At 40.2% G+C, this 14,699-nt stretch overlaps 2 protein-coding genes across 6 annotated transcripts in view; one reads left to right on the top strand and one right to left on the bottom strand.

Annotated features, from left to right (window-relative positions):
* Nucleotides 1-1,889: 1,889 nt before the first annotated feature.
* TUBA1A (tubulin alpha 1a) lies at nt 1,890-6,117 on the bottom strand. Its single transcript, XM_044756228.2, has 4 exons — nt 5,977-6,117; nt 3,687-3,909; nt 3,397-3,545; nt 1,890-3,081 (listed from the first exon to the last, which is right to left on the bottom strand). Exons 1-4 carry the CDS (start codon nt 5,977-5,979, stop codon nt 2,101-2,103), a joined length of 1,356 nt encoding a protein of 451 aa, XP_044612163.2. The 5' UTR covers nt 5,980-6,117; the 3' UTR covers nt 1,890-2,100.
* The window catches only part of TUBA1C (tubulin alpha 1c), a 71,683-nt gene continuing 63,070 nt past the window's right edge, over nt 6,087-14,699 (top strand). For 2 of the 5 annotated variants that reach the window (XM_070494873.1, XM_070494871.1), the window contains exons 1-2: nt 6,087-6,226; nt 7,360-7,445. The gene's annotated coding sequence lies outside the window, so the exon portion shown is untranslated. The remainder of the gene's footprint in view (nt 6,227-7,359; nt 7,446-14,699) is intronic. The other 3 variants (XM_070494874.1, XM_070494872.1, XM_070494876.1) reach the window with 2 other exon arrangements.

Here is a 14,699-nt window from a genome sequence, read left to right on the forward strand (position 1 = left end):
GGAGTACGCGAACTCAACCACTTGGCCACGGAGCCAGCCCCTGTTTTCTATTGTTTTTTAAACTACATGAAAAATATTATGAGCTCATGGATTTTAACATATTTTATATAGTTCAGTCCATTGCAGTCACTATTGTTTTCAATGCTTACATTGTACCATCAACAAGATCCCCTTCGACTTGACTCCTGGATCCTTTTGATATGACTTTAGTCTTTGATGTCGTCCTTGCTTTCTGGAATGAGAAAATATTTGAGGCTGAACTTGTATCTTTTCTTTTCTTTTTTTTTTTTTTTGAGGAAGATCAGCCCTGAGATAACATCTGCTGCCAATCCTCTTCTTTTTGCTGAGGAAGACTGGCCCTGAGCTAACATCCGTGCCCATCTTCCTCTACTTTATATGTAGGACACCTGCCACAGCATGGCTTGCCAAGTGGTGCCATGTCCACACCCGGGATCTGAACTGGCGAACCCTGGGCCGCCAAAGCAAACATGCGCACTTAACTGCTGCGCCACCAGGATGGCCCCATGAACTTGTATATTTTCTGCTCCAGGCTTGGAACCAATCTTTTCTCTAAGATGTTCTGGTTCTTTTTAGAGGGAAATGGTATTTAGAGACCACCATCAGAGTGCTAGGGATACTCATTACTACATTGGTCCTAGGCCTTTTCAGTGGACTAAGCTATAAAATTTTTTTCTTTCATAATAGAAAATATATAACAAATTCATACTGTTATTTACAATAAAAGTTAGGATCATAGGGCTTTTATTATTGATTTTATACTTGTATCTCTTTTATCCTACATTTTACTTATTCAGCCAATAATCATTGTACATCTACCATATCCCTTATACTTTACTAGGTGCTGGAAATATATATTAAAAACTTACATTTGATTGAGTTTCCACATTGTTTTCTATCTGAATGAGGCCTTTTACTCCTTGTGCATCAGATCTATTCACATTGGCTTCTAGTTAAAAGGGCTGAGCAGTATTGGATTAGGTTTAAAATTAGTTGATCTTGGCTTATTTCTTATTTTGCATTATTTCCATTAACTACAATATGATTACACCCCTTAGTTGGCAGTGTCAAAGGAAAAATAGATTAAATAGGCTATTAATACCAAAAAATCATTTCATCACCACTGGATATTATCCCAGAACAAGATAATGTGATAGCAAGACAATTTATTGTCCTTGGGTGCTTAGCCTTTTGGTCAGTTGGGCTGGCATCGAAACTCCATTGTTGAAGAAACTCTTGGTCCAAAACTGTTTCACTGTATTTACACTATTAGAGTTTTGTTCTTTGAAGATATTGGCCCAGGTTAAAAAAAAAAATCCTTAGAGAGTTAAAATTCAGATATATAATTAACACATAGGAGTGAATAAATTTATCAGGCTTTTCCATTGTGACAATCAGCTGAAAATAAGTTTGGAAAGAAGAAAGTAAAGAATTAGGTCCAGCATAGAAGGGAATTGCTTGGCGAGGCAGACTTCTGAGAGCCCGGGGCAGAGGTAGTGTGATGGCACTAGACACATGCCAAGGAGATGAGGGGCGTGAAAATAGCTTGTTAGACCTGAAGTTGCATTCGGAATATTCACCATTTTATGTTAGTTGTATAAGACTCAGCAGCCAACGAGACCTTTGGTGGTGCATCAGCAAATATCGATTCTAAAAAGTATTAGCAGTTTAAGTCAAAACTTAGGAATGGCATGGATGTTATCTAATGGTAATCTTTAGGTATATTTTTTATAAATAATAATATACTTATAATTTAAATTAAAAAAGTCACTTCACAGTATATGTATAAACTACAGTCAACAGTTATTCTTTTCAGTGTCCTAAATACATGAAAACTTTCAGACACCCAAATAGAAAACACAAGACTGAACTCATTTAAGACAGGGAATACTTTATTCAAACCCATCAGAGAAATGGACAGCTTGGGTCTGTAACAAAGCGTCATGTTTTAAAGCAAAGTCAGTAATTGTATATGAGAGTATACACTGCTACATACAAATTATCTGATCAGACCAGAACTTTTCAATGTTTAAAACAGAATAAGCTTCCCTGTAAAAGCAGCACCTTTGTGACATTTTAACTTTAGTATTCCTCTCCTTCTTCCTCACCCTCTCCTTCAACAGAATCCACACCGACCTCCTCATAATCCTTCTCAAGGGCAGCCATGTCCTCACGGGCCTCAGAAAACTCTCCCTCCTCCATGCCCTCACCCACGTACCAGTGTACAAAGGCACGCTTGGCATACATCAGGTCAAACTTGTGGTCCAGGCGAGCCCAGGCCTCAGCAATGGCTGTGGTGTTGCTCAGCATGCACACAGCTCGCTGTACTTTGGCCAGGTCTCCACCAGGGACCACAGTGGGAGGCTGGTAATTAATGCCAACTTTGAAGCCAGTGGGGCACCAATCCACAAACTGGATGGTACGCTTGGTCTTGATGGTGGCAATGGCAGCATTGACATCTTTGGGAACCACGTCACCACGGTACAACAGGCAACAAGCCATGTATTTACCATGGCGAGGGTCACATTTCACCATCTGGTTGGCTGGCTCAAAGCAAGCATTGGTGATCTCTGCTACGGAAAGCTGCTCATGGTAGGCTTTCTCAGCAGAGATGACAGGGGCATATGTGGCCAGAGGGAAGTGGATGCGGGGATAGGGCACCAGGTTGGTCTGGAATTCTGTCAGGTCAACATTCAGGGCTCCATCAAATCTGAGGGAAGCAGTGATGGAGGACACAATTTGACCTATCAACCTATTCAGGTTAGTGTAGGTTGGGCGCTCAATATCGAGGTTTCTACGACAGATGTCATAGATGGCCTCATTGTCTACCATGAAGGCACAATCAGAGTGCTCCAGGGTGGTGTGGGTGGTGAGGATGGAGTTGTAGGGCTCAACTACAGCTGTGGAAACCTGGGGGGCTGGGTAAATGGAGAACTCCAGCTTGGACTTCTTGCCATAATCGACAGAGAGACGTTCCATCAGCAGGGAGGTGAACCCAGAACCAGTTCCCCCTCCAAAGCTGTGGAAAACCAGGAAGCCCTGAAGACCTGTGCACTGGTCGGCCTGTTAGAAAAGAGGAAAGAGAGAACAAGTTATTGCTTTCTGTATACAATCATAGTAAATATATTTTCACTTTTCATACAATTCCAAGGATAGGATCTTATTTTGACAAGAAACAGTTTTCTTAATTAAAAATAACTTCATTAATATTTATAAAGTGACACCAAATAGTTCACGTTTTAAATGAACTTTTTAAAAACTATAAAGGAATAATTCATTTCACTCATTATTACATTTCAGTTCTGTTTGGAAAAAAGAGGCTATTTCAGATGTCTTCCTTAGGTTCATTATTTACTTAATTCTTGAGAATAAACATACCAGTTTGCGAATTCGGTCCAAGACGAGGTCGATGATCTCCTTGCCAATGGTGTAGTGCCCACGGGCATAGTTATTGGCAGCATCTTCCTTGCCTGTGATGAGCTGCTCAGGGTGGAAGAGCTGGCGGTAGGTGCCAGTGCGAACTTCATCTGGAAGAGGAAGACAAAGCAGCCACCCATCACTAACCACCTGCACAAGCCTGCCCAACCCCAGGGCATCAAGGGAGCCCCAGGGCAGACCTCCTGTCCCAGACCCCTGGGATCTCACTCGGGTTAGTGTGGTCAACTCACCAATGACCGTGGGTTCCAGGTCTACAAACACTGCCCTGGGCACGTGCTTGCCAGCGCCGGTCTCACTGAAGAAGGTGTTGAAGGAGTCATCTCCTCCCCCAATGGTCTTGTCACTTGGCATCTGGCCATCGGGCTGGATGCCGTGTTCCAGGCAGTAGAGCTCCCAGCAGGCATTGCCGATCTGGACACCAGCCTGGCCAACGTGGATGGAGATGCACTCACGCTGTGGGAAAGAAAGAGAAAAATTGTAAAATTAGGTTGTATTAGAATTTTGAATTTCCAGTCAAGTTCTAAAAATATTTCTAATAATATACAGGTATTCTTCAAATTTATTTTGGTCATATCCCTAACACAATAGAAATGATTAAGGAAAAGCACGTGCTACAAATGCTGCAGATGGGTGTGGTCTGAATAATTTTGCACTGTTTAGCACATGGTACAAGTCCATTGTTCCCACAGCCATGCTTGAATAGAAGATTTTTCAGATTTAAAATATTCAAAGCTCAGATTTTGTAAAATGAAGTAAATTAAATTCCATCATTAATCAATTGAAATCAATATTACTACCTCCTTCCCCTTTAAATAAAGATGAGCGTTTCTTCTAAATATGACTTGGTATTTCAACATGGACATTTGTACTGCAGCTGAGGTTAGCAGCCACACCCTTCTGCAGTCTATCTGCAGAGTCCTTCGTACTAGGAGGTTGGAAGCCAAAGAAGCGGCCTCCTGCATTGCTGCATTGCTGTATTTGCTGTGCCTGGTGCTAGCCTGTACTGTCTGCTACATTATTTAACAGAGCAAGCTCTATTTCCAGAAACTGCCTACATGATCTCATTCTGCTATTCTGCCAGTTTTCCTCCTCTGACCCAGGCTGGGACCATATGCCTAAATTGAAATGAATTAAGGAAGATGCACTAGAACAAAAGACAGCTGGACACAGAGTATAAGTCTTCTTTGTCTGAGGCAATTTCATTACTTTAAAAAAAAAAAGTTTTTTCAGAATCTTCTCCACTGCAAAAAACTAAAAAATTATTAGTATCTTTAAAACAACAGTTCCTAAATTAGAAACAAATATCACATGAGAAGCTACCAAACAAAGAATAAAAGCCAACTGAAAGGATAATAAAATATTTATTTAAAACAACAAAATAGTATTTTCTTTCTGAGATTCTCTACCTACCACAGAATGTTCATATTCATCACATTCAATAGAGGTTTTCTTCTCTATGGTGTTTATGTCTATAACCTCCATTGTCTATCCATTGTCTCTTCACGGACATATTTGGGGGGAGGGGGGAAAGGAAGGGCGTTTCCCTGGGTCCTGAGCATTAGGGTACCCTAGGTCACAAAGTGGGCTTTCTCCCTCGCTGAACGTGCGGCCAAGACAGACAGACAGACAGACAGGCACTCACACTCTCTCGTCAGTCAGGGCGCGGCGACCCCAGACCAGACTTTAAAGGGCTTGTCAAGTGAACTGTGATTTTGCTCCTCAAGAAGAGATATTTCATCCAAGTTTTAACAGTGAATGATAAACCTTTTGACACCTACAGTTCCACAACGATGAAAGGCTTTTATTAAGTCTTCTGACAGGGGAGGTTTAGCGAGGGCGAACCCCGCCCAGTGGCTCCAAGGCCAGAGAAGCCAGAAACAAACAACTCCGCCCCTGCGCCGCCCTGACGCCGATTGCCATGGGCTCCAACAGAAACTAACCATTTTCCCCCGTTAATATACGGGTATCTTTCTAAAATGCCAACGAGCCGGGGAGGGATCTTTTTATACTAATCCGAGGCTCCGCTTTGTCCCTGCCTTTTCCCGCTACACCCACCGACGCCCAGTCTTTTTGGACCACTCCTCCTCTCCCTGCCCCTGGGGAGCAACGCGAGGAAGAAAAGAGTCCCTCGGCGTCACACGGATGCCGTGCGCACAGACGCGAGAGCCAAGCAGGCGACGCCACGGTCGCCATTCCCTGCCACAGACTCTTTCATCACCGACAGAGGGGCTGCCTGAGGTGCTGAAGGGCTCGGAGAACAAAAACTCCCTCCGCGCTGCCTTTGTTCTTCCCACGGTTCTGCTGCGCCCTGGGCGCAGTTCTGGCTGGGCCCCGGCACCCTGTACTGCGGCGGCCGCCGGGCTCACGGATTTGGGGCAAAGCTAAACCTCGCAAACAAAGCATAAGGTTACCCTTACCCGAGGAAGTTGTAAAGGAAAAAGGTCTTAAGATTTTCCAAGTAGATCCTGGGGGACCGACCCCACCCAACGGACACAAAGAGCCGAGAGAACGGATTCTTACCATGGTTGCTGCTTTGCGGCTGCGGAGCAGACGGCCGAAAGGAAGGGGAGAGGTTGTTGCTTCTTACAGCGCGACTCTTAGGCGGTCGATGTAAGAGAACCTGCGGCACATGGGCGGATGCGGCTCCCTATATACAACTCGGTCACCATGGGGATGGGCTGGGGCCTTTTCCTGTTGGTCCAGACCCCTCGATCTGCCCAGAGAAGCCACGACAGGAGAGTGGTGATTGGTGCAAGCGACATGGGATGAGGTAATCTCTCCCCCACCCCTTTTTCCCTAGCATCCATAGACTGTTTGCATCCTTCAGACAAAGAGACCGTGCAAAAACAGTCAGCCGAGCATCCATTATGGGGTGGGGTTGGGGAGGGGGGGGGAAAGGAAAGAAAGGGAACTGGGGTCGGATGGTTTTACATTGCTTAAACCTCAAGGCAGAGTTAAAATCACCAGTGTAGGGGGTTTTTTTCTATCCCTTAATTGTAGAGTTTGTGTTGAGATGAAATATTTAATGAAAAATTCCTCCCAACCCCTCCCTCAAAGTATACTAGACTCGACTACATTCGTTGAGGATGCGACGTCTTTAACTGCTTTAAAAATAAAGTAGGAGAGAAGATGGGAATGGTGCTTAAAATGGCTTATGCTTAAAATGGGTAAATGTGATTTTTTTTATATTTAAGAAAAGTTCAATAATAGAGCCATGCAAAATGGCTTCTCGGGTTCAAGTAATTTATTTTCAGACCTTCTTTTGTACTCCTCTTCCAAATGGCTAAACAAAAATGGAAGATGGAATGAATAACAGTACTAAATATGGAAGCACACAAGTAGTTTTAACATGGCAATAATTAAGATCTAATGAACGTATCATAGTTAAATAGTCTACTAGAAATATTGTTTTACCAGAAGCCTATGTAATATATGTATGTAATATGTAATTTATTTTATGAATATATTCATTTAAAATGAATCATCTTTCCTGATATACAATTGAGAAAATACAGGGAGGAAGAATTGAGTTCAGAAGCTAGTTCTACCTGTGCATGCAGTTTATTTTCTGCATTGTCTCTTTTCTGGAAAGAGGAAAAGAACTGAGACACCAAATTTAAGAAGAGAGCTGTATATTGTAAAAAGACCATTTTGTAATGTTGCCTCCTTCCACAGACAACTGTGTGATGTCAGCTCAATAACTGCATTTCTTTTTTATGTGGTTCTTATGTGAACTTGGTACATCTCCTTTGAGATTGGGCTTTAAACTGTGGGAACTGTAAGCAGACTCACACAGTTGCTATTCAGCTAGAGACTGGTGGTTGCTCAATTGCCTCTTGGGTCAAAAAGGCTTTGCTTTCACCCCTAGAAAATGGATTGCAGTAACATTCTTTTGCTATTTAGAAAGGCTCCATTATCAACAAGGATGGGCTATGCAGAATAAGACTCTGGACTGGGTACCATCTGACATTGCTAATGAAATTTCAGAGGTAAGGAGGTTTATTATGGCCACCAAAGTTGAAAATTTGTATTTTGGCAGATAATTTTTCCTTCTGGTGTTCAGCAACAGATTGTCATGGTCTGCGGCACCATTTATAATGCTCTGCAGAGCCCATTCATCCCTCCTGGGCTGGCAGGCAGAGCAGGGTATGGGAGGGGGAGACTTGAGGAGACAGCTGCTGCAGGTTGTGGCGTGACAATGGCGGCCATGGATTTTTCTCGCCTGCTATCCACAGCTCTGCTTTACTTCTTCTAATTTGCTGCAGTAGTCTTCTCTGGAAAAAATAAAACCCAACACACAAATAATTTCATCTACTTCTTGCATATTTCATAGGAAAAATATTCTTCAACATCATCTTATTTCCATCACTTTAGCAAATCAGAGTGTATTTCAGAAAAGAGATAGGAAAATTAAGGGTGACTTGAAAGTTTCTTTCTGAACCCAGAAGTACATTTAACAAAAATAAGAATTAAATGGCATAGGGAAGTATAGGATTAATAAGTAGCTCATTGAAAGTACTTCTTTCAAAATTTTAATAATGAAATAAATCAGACACTGCTGGACCATGGTAAATCTCCTTTTAAGAATGAGAGGCACAGCCTTGAATTTTATTTTCTTTGCAATATAAAAGAAATGCAGCATTTCCTCAGTAGTCTCAGTTCTTTATGCAATTTACAGAGGAATAAATAAAAGAGAGGCATGTTCATGCAGTTGATTCTTTGTAATTCCATCTCAGAGCCATTCTGTTCCTTATGTAAATGAGGATTTTTTTTCTCCCCTTGGGCATAAGTAACACTAAAATCTAGGTCAGAAATAGATTATTTGAGTACTGATAATCTTAAATATATAAATGGGAGATAACAATTTTTTCCTTTTGTTCCTCATTATCTGACTTAATAGCATGCAAACTATGAAAAGCAAAAGACGTTCTTTTTGCTTGTTCACTTATTTTTACTGCCAGTTTCTTTAACTTACATCAATATACGTGTATTAACATCTTACTAATGGACTTATTTTTGTCCACAATAAGATTAGCATAAAACGTCTTTTCTTTTATAATATTTTTGGAATTTAAATTATTTATTTTTGTGTCTATACCTCTTCTCCATTAAAATGTGAATCCTAGTCCCTGGCAAAGTGCCTAGTATATACTAGTCATTATATACATACTTGTTGAATTAAATGAACAGCTTCTCTCTGTGCATGTTTTCATTAAATATCTCATAGTCAGTAATTTAAAGATATTTAATAAGATATTTTACCTTTTTTATTCAATAAGCATTTACTGAGTGTCTACAGTTTGCCCTGGACCATCCTAGATAGCATAGGGAATTCGGAGGTAGCAGCATTGTCTCTTTTCTCTAGAATCTTCCAATCTAATTGTAGAAATAAAACAGGTATATGCATCTAGGATACATACATACATCTGTGTATATATAGAACAGCATGTGTTTGTATGTAGGTGGGGAGGAGCCTGCTAGAATCCACTGCATGACCCCATGTATCATAACTTATGTGGGAAACAAGAGAGTTGTCTAACACTTTTTTTCCTACTTCTTCACCTCCTATATTTATCCCTAAATCTATTCCAGTCTGGATCCTGCTCCTACCACTCCTTGAAACCAAATGCCCTCCATATTTGTTGCTAAATCCACTGGACATTTTTTAGTTCCTGTTGACCTGTGATAAACTTTGTCACAGTTGACTATCATCTCTTTCTTGAGACACTTTCTTCCTTTGGCCTCAAAAACTCTACATTTTCTGAGTTTCCCTCCTACATTTTTTATTTCTTCTGTTTCTACTGGTTCCTCCTCCTTTCCTAATCTTTAAATGTTGGAGTTCCTCAAGGTTCAGCCCTAGACACTCTCCTCATTTTATTCTATGTGATCTCATTCACTCCTAGTGGCTGGTAAGTACATTTATTCCCAAGGCTGCAAATCCTTTCCATATGCCCGTGACTACTTTTTTTTTTTTTTTTTTGAGGAAGATTGGCCCTGAACTAACATCTTTTACCAATCTTCCTCTTTTTGCTTGCGGAAGATAGTCCCTGAGCTAACGTCCATGCCAGTCTTCCTCTACTTTGTATATGGGACACCACCACAGCATGGCTTGATGAGTGGTGTGTAGGTCTGCACCTGGAATCCGAACCCCAGGCTGCCCAAGTGGAGCATGTGAACTTAACCACTACGCATGGCGCCAGCCCCTGCCCATGACTTCCTGACATCTCTTGTTAGTTCCAGATTGTATAGTCAACTTCCAATCTCTGGCTGACTTTCTCATAGGTATCCCAAATTGAACTAGTTATCTTCTCACAAACATATACCTCCTACAGGGTTCTCTTGCTCAGTAAATGGAGCATCATACACCTGGTTTCTCAAGTCGGAAACGGGAAATATTCTTGCTATCTCCCTCTCCTTTTCTGACCACCATAGAATCAGTAACTAAGTCCTGTCAAGTCTACCTCCTAAACATCTCTCAAATCTTATTCTTTTCTCTCCATCTCTACTGCCTCCTCTCTAGTAAGTACATCATCTCTTGCCTGGACAACCTCAATTCCCTCCTAGATTTCTTCTACATCCACTCCTACCCCCAGTCCAGTCTTCACACAACAACCAGAGTGGATCTTATTATGATATGTATCACAGATCATGTCATGTAATACAGATCATATCACTCCACTGTTTAAAGCAGACCAATGGCTGCCTGTTAGTTTTAAGATGAAGATCTCAAATCCTTAATATAGCTGTTTCAGTTCCATAATAGAAGTAAATCTTATACTTAAAAATCTCTGAGAGGACACATTGATTTTAAATTACATTAAAGTTCAGATAATTTCCCAAGAGTTGGTGTTCATAGGGAGAAGGGAGGCAAAGGGGTATAAAAGCTGGATGTTCACTTTATAATTATTTGTTATGCTGTAAAGTTATACTTTATGCATTTTTGTATTTATGCAATTTTTATAATAAAACATTTTAACAAAGTAAACTAATGAGTTCATAAAGATATCCCCATAAAGGAAAAGAAAAATAAAAAAGAGAAGAAAGTGAATTAAAAATAATCATCTGAGGGCCAGCCCCAATGGCCTGGTGGTTAAGTTTAGCATGCTCTGCTTTGACGGCCCAAGTTTGGTTCCCAGTCATGGACATTCACTGCCCTGTTGGTGGCCATTCTGTGCTGGCAGGGCACATACTAAAAAATAGAGGAAGTTTGGCACGGTTGTTAGCTCAGGGCAAATCTTCCTCAGAAAAAAAAACGTCATCTGCTACCATTGCACCACTGGAAGTAACTAGGGCACCAATTCCATACTCTACACACTGGCAATCGGATAGTCAAATAAAGAATTGAACATTTGTTCTGCACTTCCTGTACAAACTGTATTTCAAGGTAACCGAATGACCCTAGTTAATTAGGGAAATCATTCTTTTACAGAATAATGCCAACTAGTAAATGTGAAAGTAATCATAGAATTAGAAAAATCACCCTTTACATCCCCTAATGAAATAATTTATTCAGGCAAAGATCGTCAGTGGATGAAAACTCAGATGAAGTATTCATGTGGAATTTTTAAATGGAAGGATTAGGCCTTTACCGTCTGAACTCACCGATCAATCTTAGTATCACTAAAACTGGGACAACCAGACCTTGTGAACCTATGAGGTGATCCAATAGGAAGCACACAGCATCACTTATGAAGTGATCTAACAAACAATTTTGCTGAATCTAATCAAGCCTTTAGAGCTGACTTCCATTTACAGAAAAGACAGGGAATAGAGGAACAAGTCAGATGACATTGGAAGGGGGCAAACAGGAGGCCACCCGGGAGCGTAGCAGTTAAGTGCGCACGGTCGCTTCGGCGGCCCGGGGTTTGCGGGTTTGGATCCTCGGTGCGGACATGGCACTGCTTGGCAAGCCATGCTGTGGTAGGCGTCCTACATATAAAGTAGAGGGAGATGAGCACGGATGTTAGCTCAGGGCCAGTCTTCCTCAGCAAAAAGAGGAGGATTGGCAACAGATGTTAGCTCAGGGCTAATCTTCCTCAAAAAAAAAAAAATAAACTGGAAGGAAATTTATAAAAAAAAAAAAGAGGGGGGCAAACAGACAAATGCAGAACATGCGACATTCTATAGGACAAATTGTCTTGTTTCTGCAACAAGCCAGTGGTAGAATGGGGTGAAGAAGGTGGGAAAGGGCACTGCTGTAGATTAGAAGAGATTTTGGTGACTAACTACCAAATATAACAAGAGATGTTTGGATCCTGATTCACACAAACCAAATGTAAAACATTTTGGAGATAACCAGGTAAATTTGAATATGGATTGCTGATTAGATAATACCAACAAATTATTGTTCATTCTATTAAATGTGATAATGGTAGTGTTATCTAAGAAAATTTCCATAATTTTTAGAGATGCATGCAGAGGTATGGCAGGTTAAGTGAAATAAGGTCTGAGATTTGCTTTAAAATACTTCAGCAAAGAAAAAAGGAAAAAAGTGACAGATAAAAGATTGTGGCGAAACTCTTGATAATTGTTGAATCTTAATGATGGGTATATGGAGCTTATTATACTATTTTCTCTATTTTTGAGTATATTTGAAAATTTCTTAGTAAAATTGTAAAGGACATAAAAGGAAATTGTGGATGCTGAAGACAAATTTTATCTACTTCACAATTTATTCTGTACTGTCTTGAGTAGAAAGCTATAGAAACTTCAAAGGAAGGAAAATGTCTTTGTATTATGACCTATGGTTTATCGTGGAGGCCTTCATTAGGAATGGTGGCTCTTAACTGAATGGAATGAGAGTAGAGTGAGTATTTTAAATAGGAAAAATAATATTAGCAAAGACATAGTATGATGATGATCTGGTGCCTGTATCAAGGAGGGTAAAGAAATTGGCTTGATTAGGGCATGCAAGGGAATTGTGGGTGATGCATTATACAGGGAGAGTGGAACTAGTTAATAAAGTGTTTTGAACCCCGGTCTGAAGGAGTTTGGGCTTGAGTCCGTAGACAGTGTGAAGCCTTTATGTTCTTATAGAAAAGGGTGAAGGAAAGAGAACAGCATTTTCATAAAATTAATCTGACAGGTAAGTGGAATAGGAAAAGAGACCGGAGATAAGGGGACTAAGAAGGAGGTTATTGCAATAATCTAAAGCAGAAGGTCTAAGACTATCATAATTACAGTGGGAATGGATAGAAAGGGATAATTGAAGAGACCATGTAAAGGAAGAATCCCTGTGGTGATTGGTTGGACATGAGGTAGAAAAGAAAGGGTCAAAATAACCCTTAGAGTTTTGAGCCTGGAGAACTAAGAGAATGAAATGGTAGTGGTGCTCTTTACAGAAATAGGGAAGTTGCAAGTCTGAGCAGAAAATGCATTTGTGTGCGTGTTGTGGGAAAGGTGTGGAGGGCAGGACCGATCAGTTGGTGTCATCTTACAAACTGAATGCTACACTTTGAGGTGACAGAGGGATTGGGGGTGGAAGTCTTGCAAGCCACTAGGAATCTGAGATTGGCACTGCTCAGAGCAAGGTCAAGACAGGAGGGGTGGAGATGTATCTTTGGAATCTAATGACAACAGTATTATATGCTGGTGGTATGGGATGAGAATGGAATTCTCCAAGTGTAATCCAGAATTTCAAGTTATGTCACTGAATGGGAAACACAATTCAGGTGCAGTTATGGTCACCAACTGAAAAGGCTTTCTTTTTTTTTCTTCTTTCTTTTCAAAATTCTTTATTGAAGGATAACATGCATATATAAATTTTTGCCTATATAGATGTACAATTTGATGAATTTTTGCAAACAAACTAGTATAACCAGCATGCCGATCAAGAGACAGAACATTGGCACTATCTGAGAGGTCTCCCTCTCGTACCCCTACCCAGCCACTGTCTGCTCTCAGAGATAATCCCGGCTGTCTTGTAGCACAATAGATTCATTTTGCCTCTTTTTGAACTTTATATAAATGGAATATACGCTTTTATATGTGTCTTCTTTCATTCAGTATTATGTTTGTGAAATTTACTCATACTGTTGAATGCAATTGTAAATTGTTCTCATTGCTGTATGGTATCCTATTGTATGACTATACCATAATTTATTTATCCATTTCCCAATGTTAATGAATATTTGTATTGTTTCCAGTTTTTGGCTGTTACAAATGGCATTGCTATAAGCATTCTTGTCCAAGTATTTGGGTGGATATATTTATAAATGTCTGCTATATATATTTCTGCTACTGTATGCCTAGGACTGGAATTGTGGGCTAATAGGGCACGTATATGTTTAGTAGAAAAGTGCAGATTTTTCCAGAGGGTTGTAGTTATGTACACTCCCACTGGCAGTGTAGGAGAGTTCTGTTATTCCTCATCCTCCTTCAGTGTAGCCATTCAGGAGAGTTTATAACAATACGTATCACATTGCAACTGTAATTTGTTAACTCATGAAGTTGACACCTTTTCATATGTTTGTGGTCCATTTGGATGTCCTTGCTGGTGAAATGCCTGTTCAAATCTTTTTCATATTTTCTCATGGGTTGCCTGTCTTTATCTTGGGGATGGGTAGGAGTACATTATATATTATGAATGAGAGTCCTTTGTTGGATTGAATATTGAAAAAAAAATCTTTGCCCACTCTGTAGCTTGCCTTTTCACTCTTTTAATGGTATCATTTGATGAACAGTTCTTAATTTTACTGTAGTTCAGTTTATCACCTTTTCCTTATTGTTAGCATTTTTTGAGTTACATTTAAGAAATCTTTGCCTACCCACAAGGTCATGAACATATTCTCCTAAAGGATTTATTTCTTCTAAAGAATTTATTGTTTAACCTTTTGCATTTAGTTCCACAATACGTATGAGAATTAATGTTTTTGTGTGTGTTTTGTATGAGTTTGGGATCAAGATTTTTTTTCCTCATGTGGATATCCAGTTGACTCAGCACTATTAGAAGACCATCTTTCCCTCACTGGACTGCAGTGACACCTTTGTCATAAATGGAGGTACCATATATATACGGGAAGCTTTCTCTCTTTCTAGCTCATGCATATTTCAACTTTATTATTTTCTAAATTACTGTAATCTTTTTTTAACCCAAGTATTAACTCATATGGGTGATCAACCCTATGTTTCAAACATTTACTCATTTGTTTCTTCTTTTTGGAAACTCATATTGATTGCCTACTAAGGTGCATATATTGGGCCAGGCATAATCTGAGGTATTAATAGGTGTTTCTTTGGCTAAG

The sequence above is a fragment of the Equus asinus genome, chromosome 22 (assembly GCF_041296235.1).
Source record: "Equus asinus isolate D_3611 breed Donkey chromosome 22, EquAss-T2T_v2, whole genome shotgun sequence".
Classification (NCBI taxonomy): Eukaryota; Metazoa; Chordata; class Mammalia; order Perissodactyla; family Equidae; genus Equus; species Equus asinus.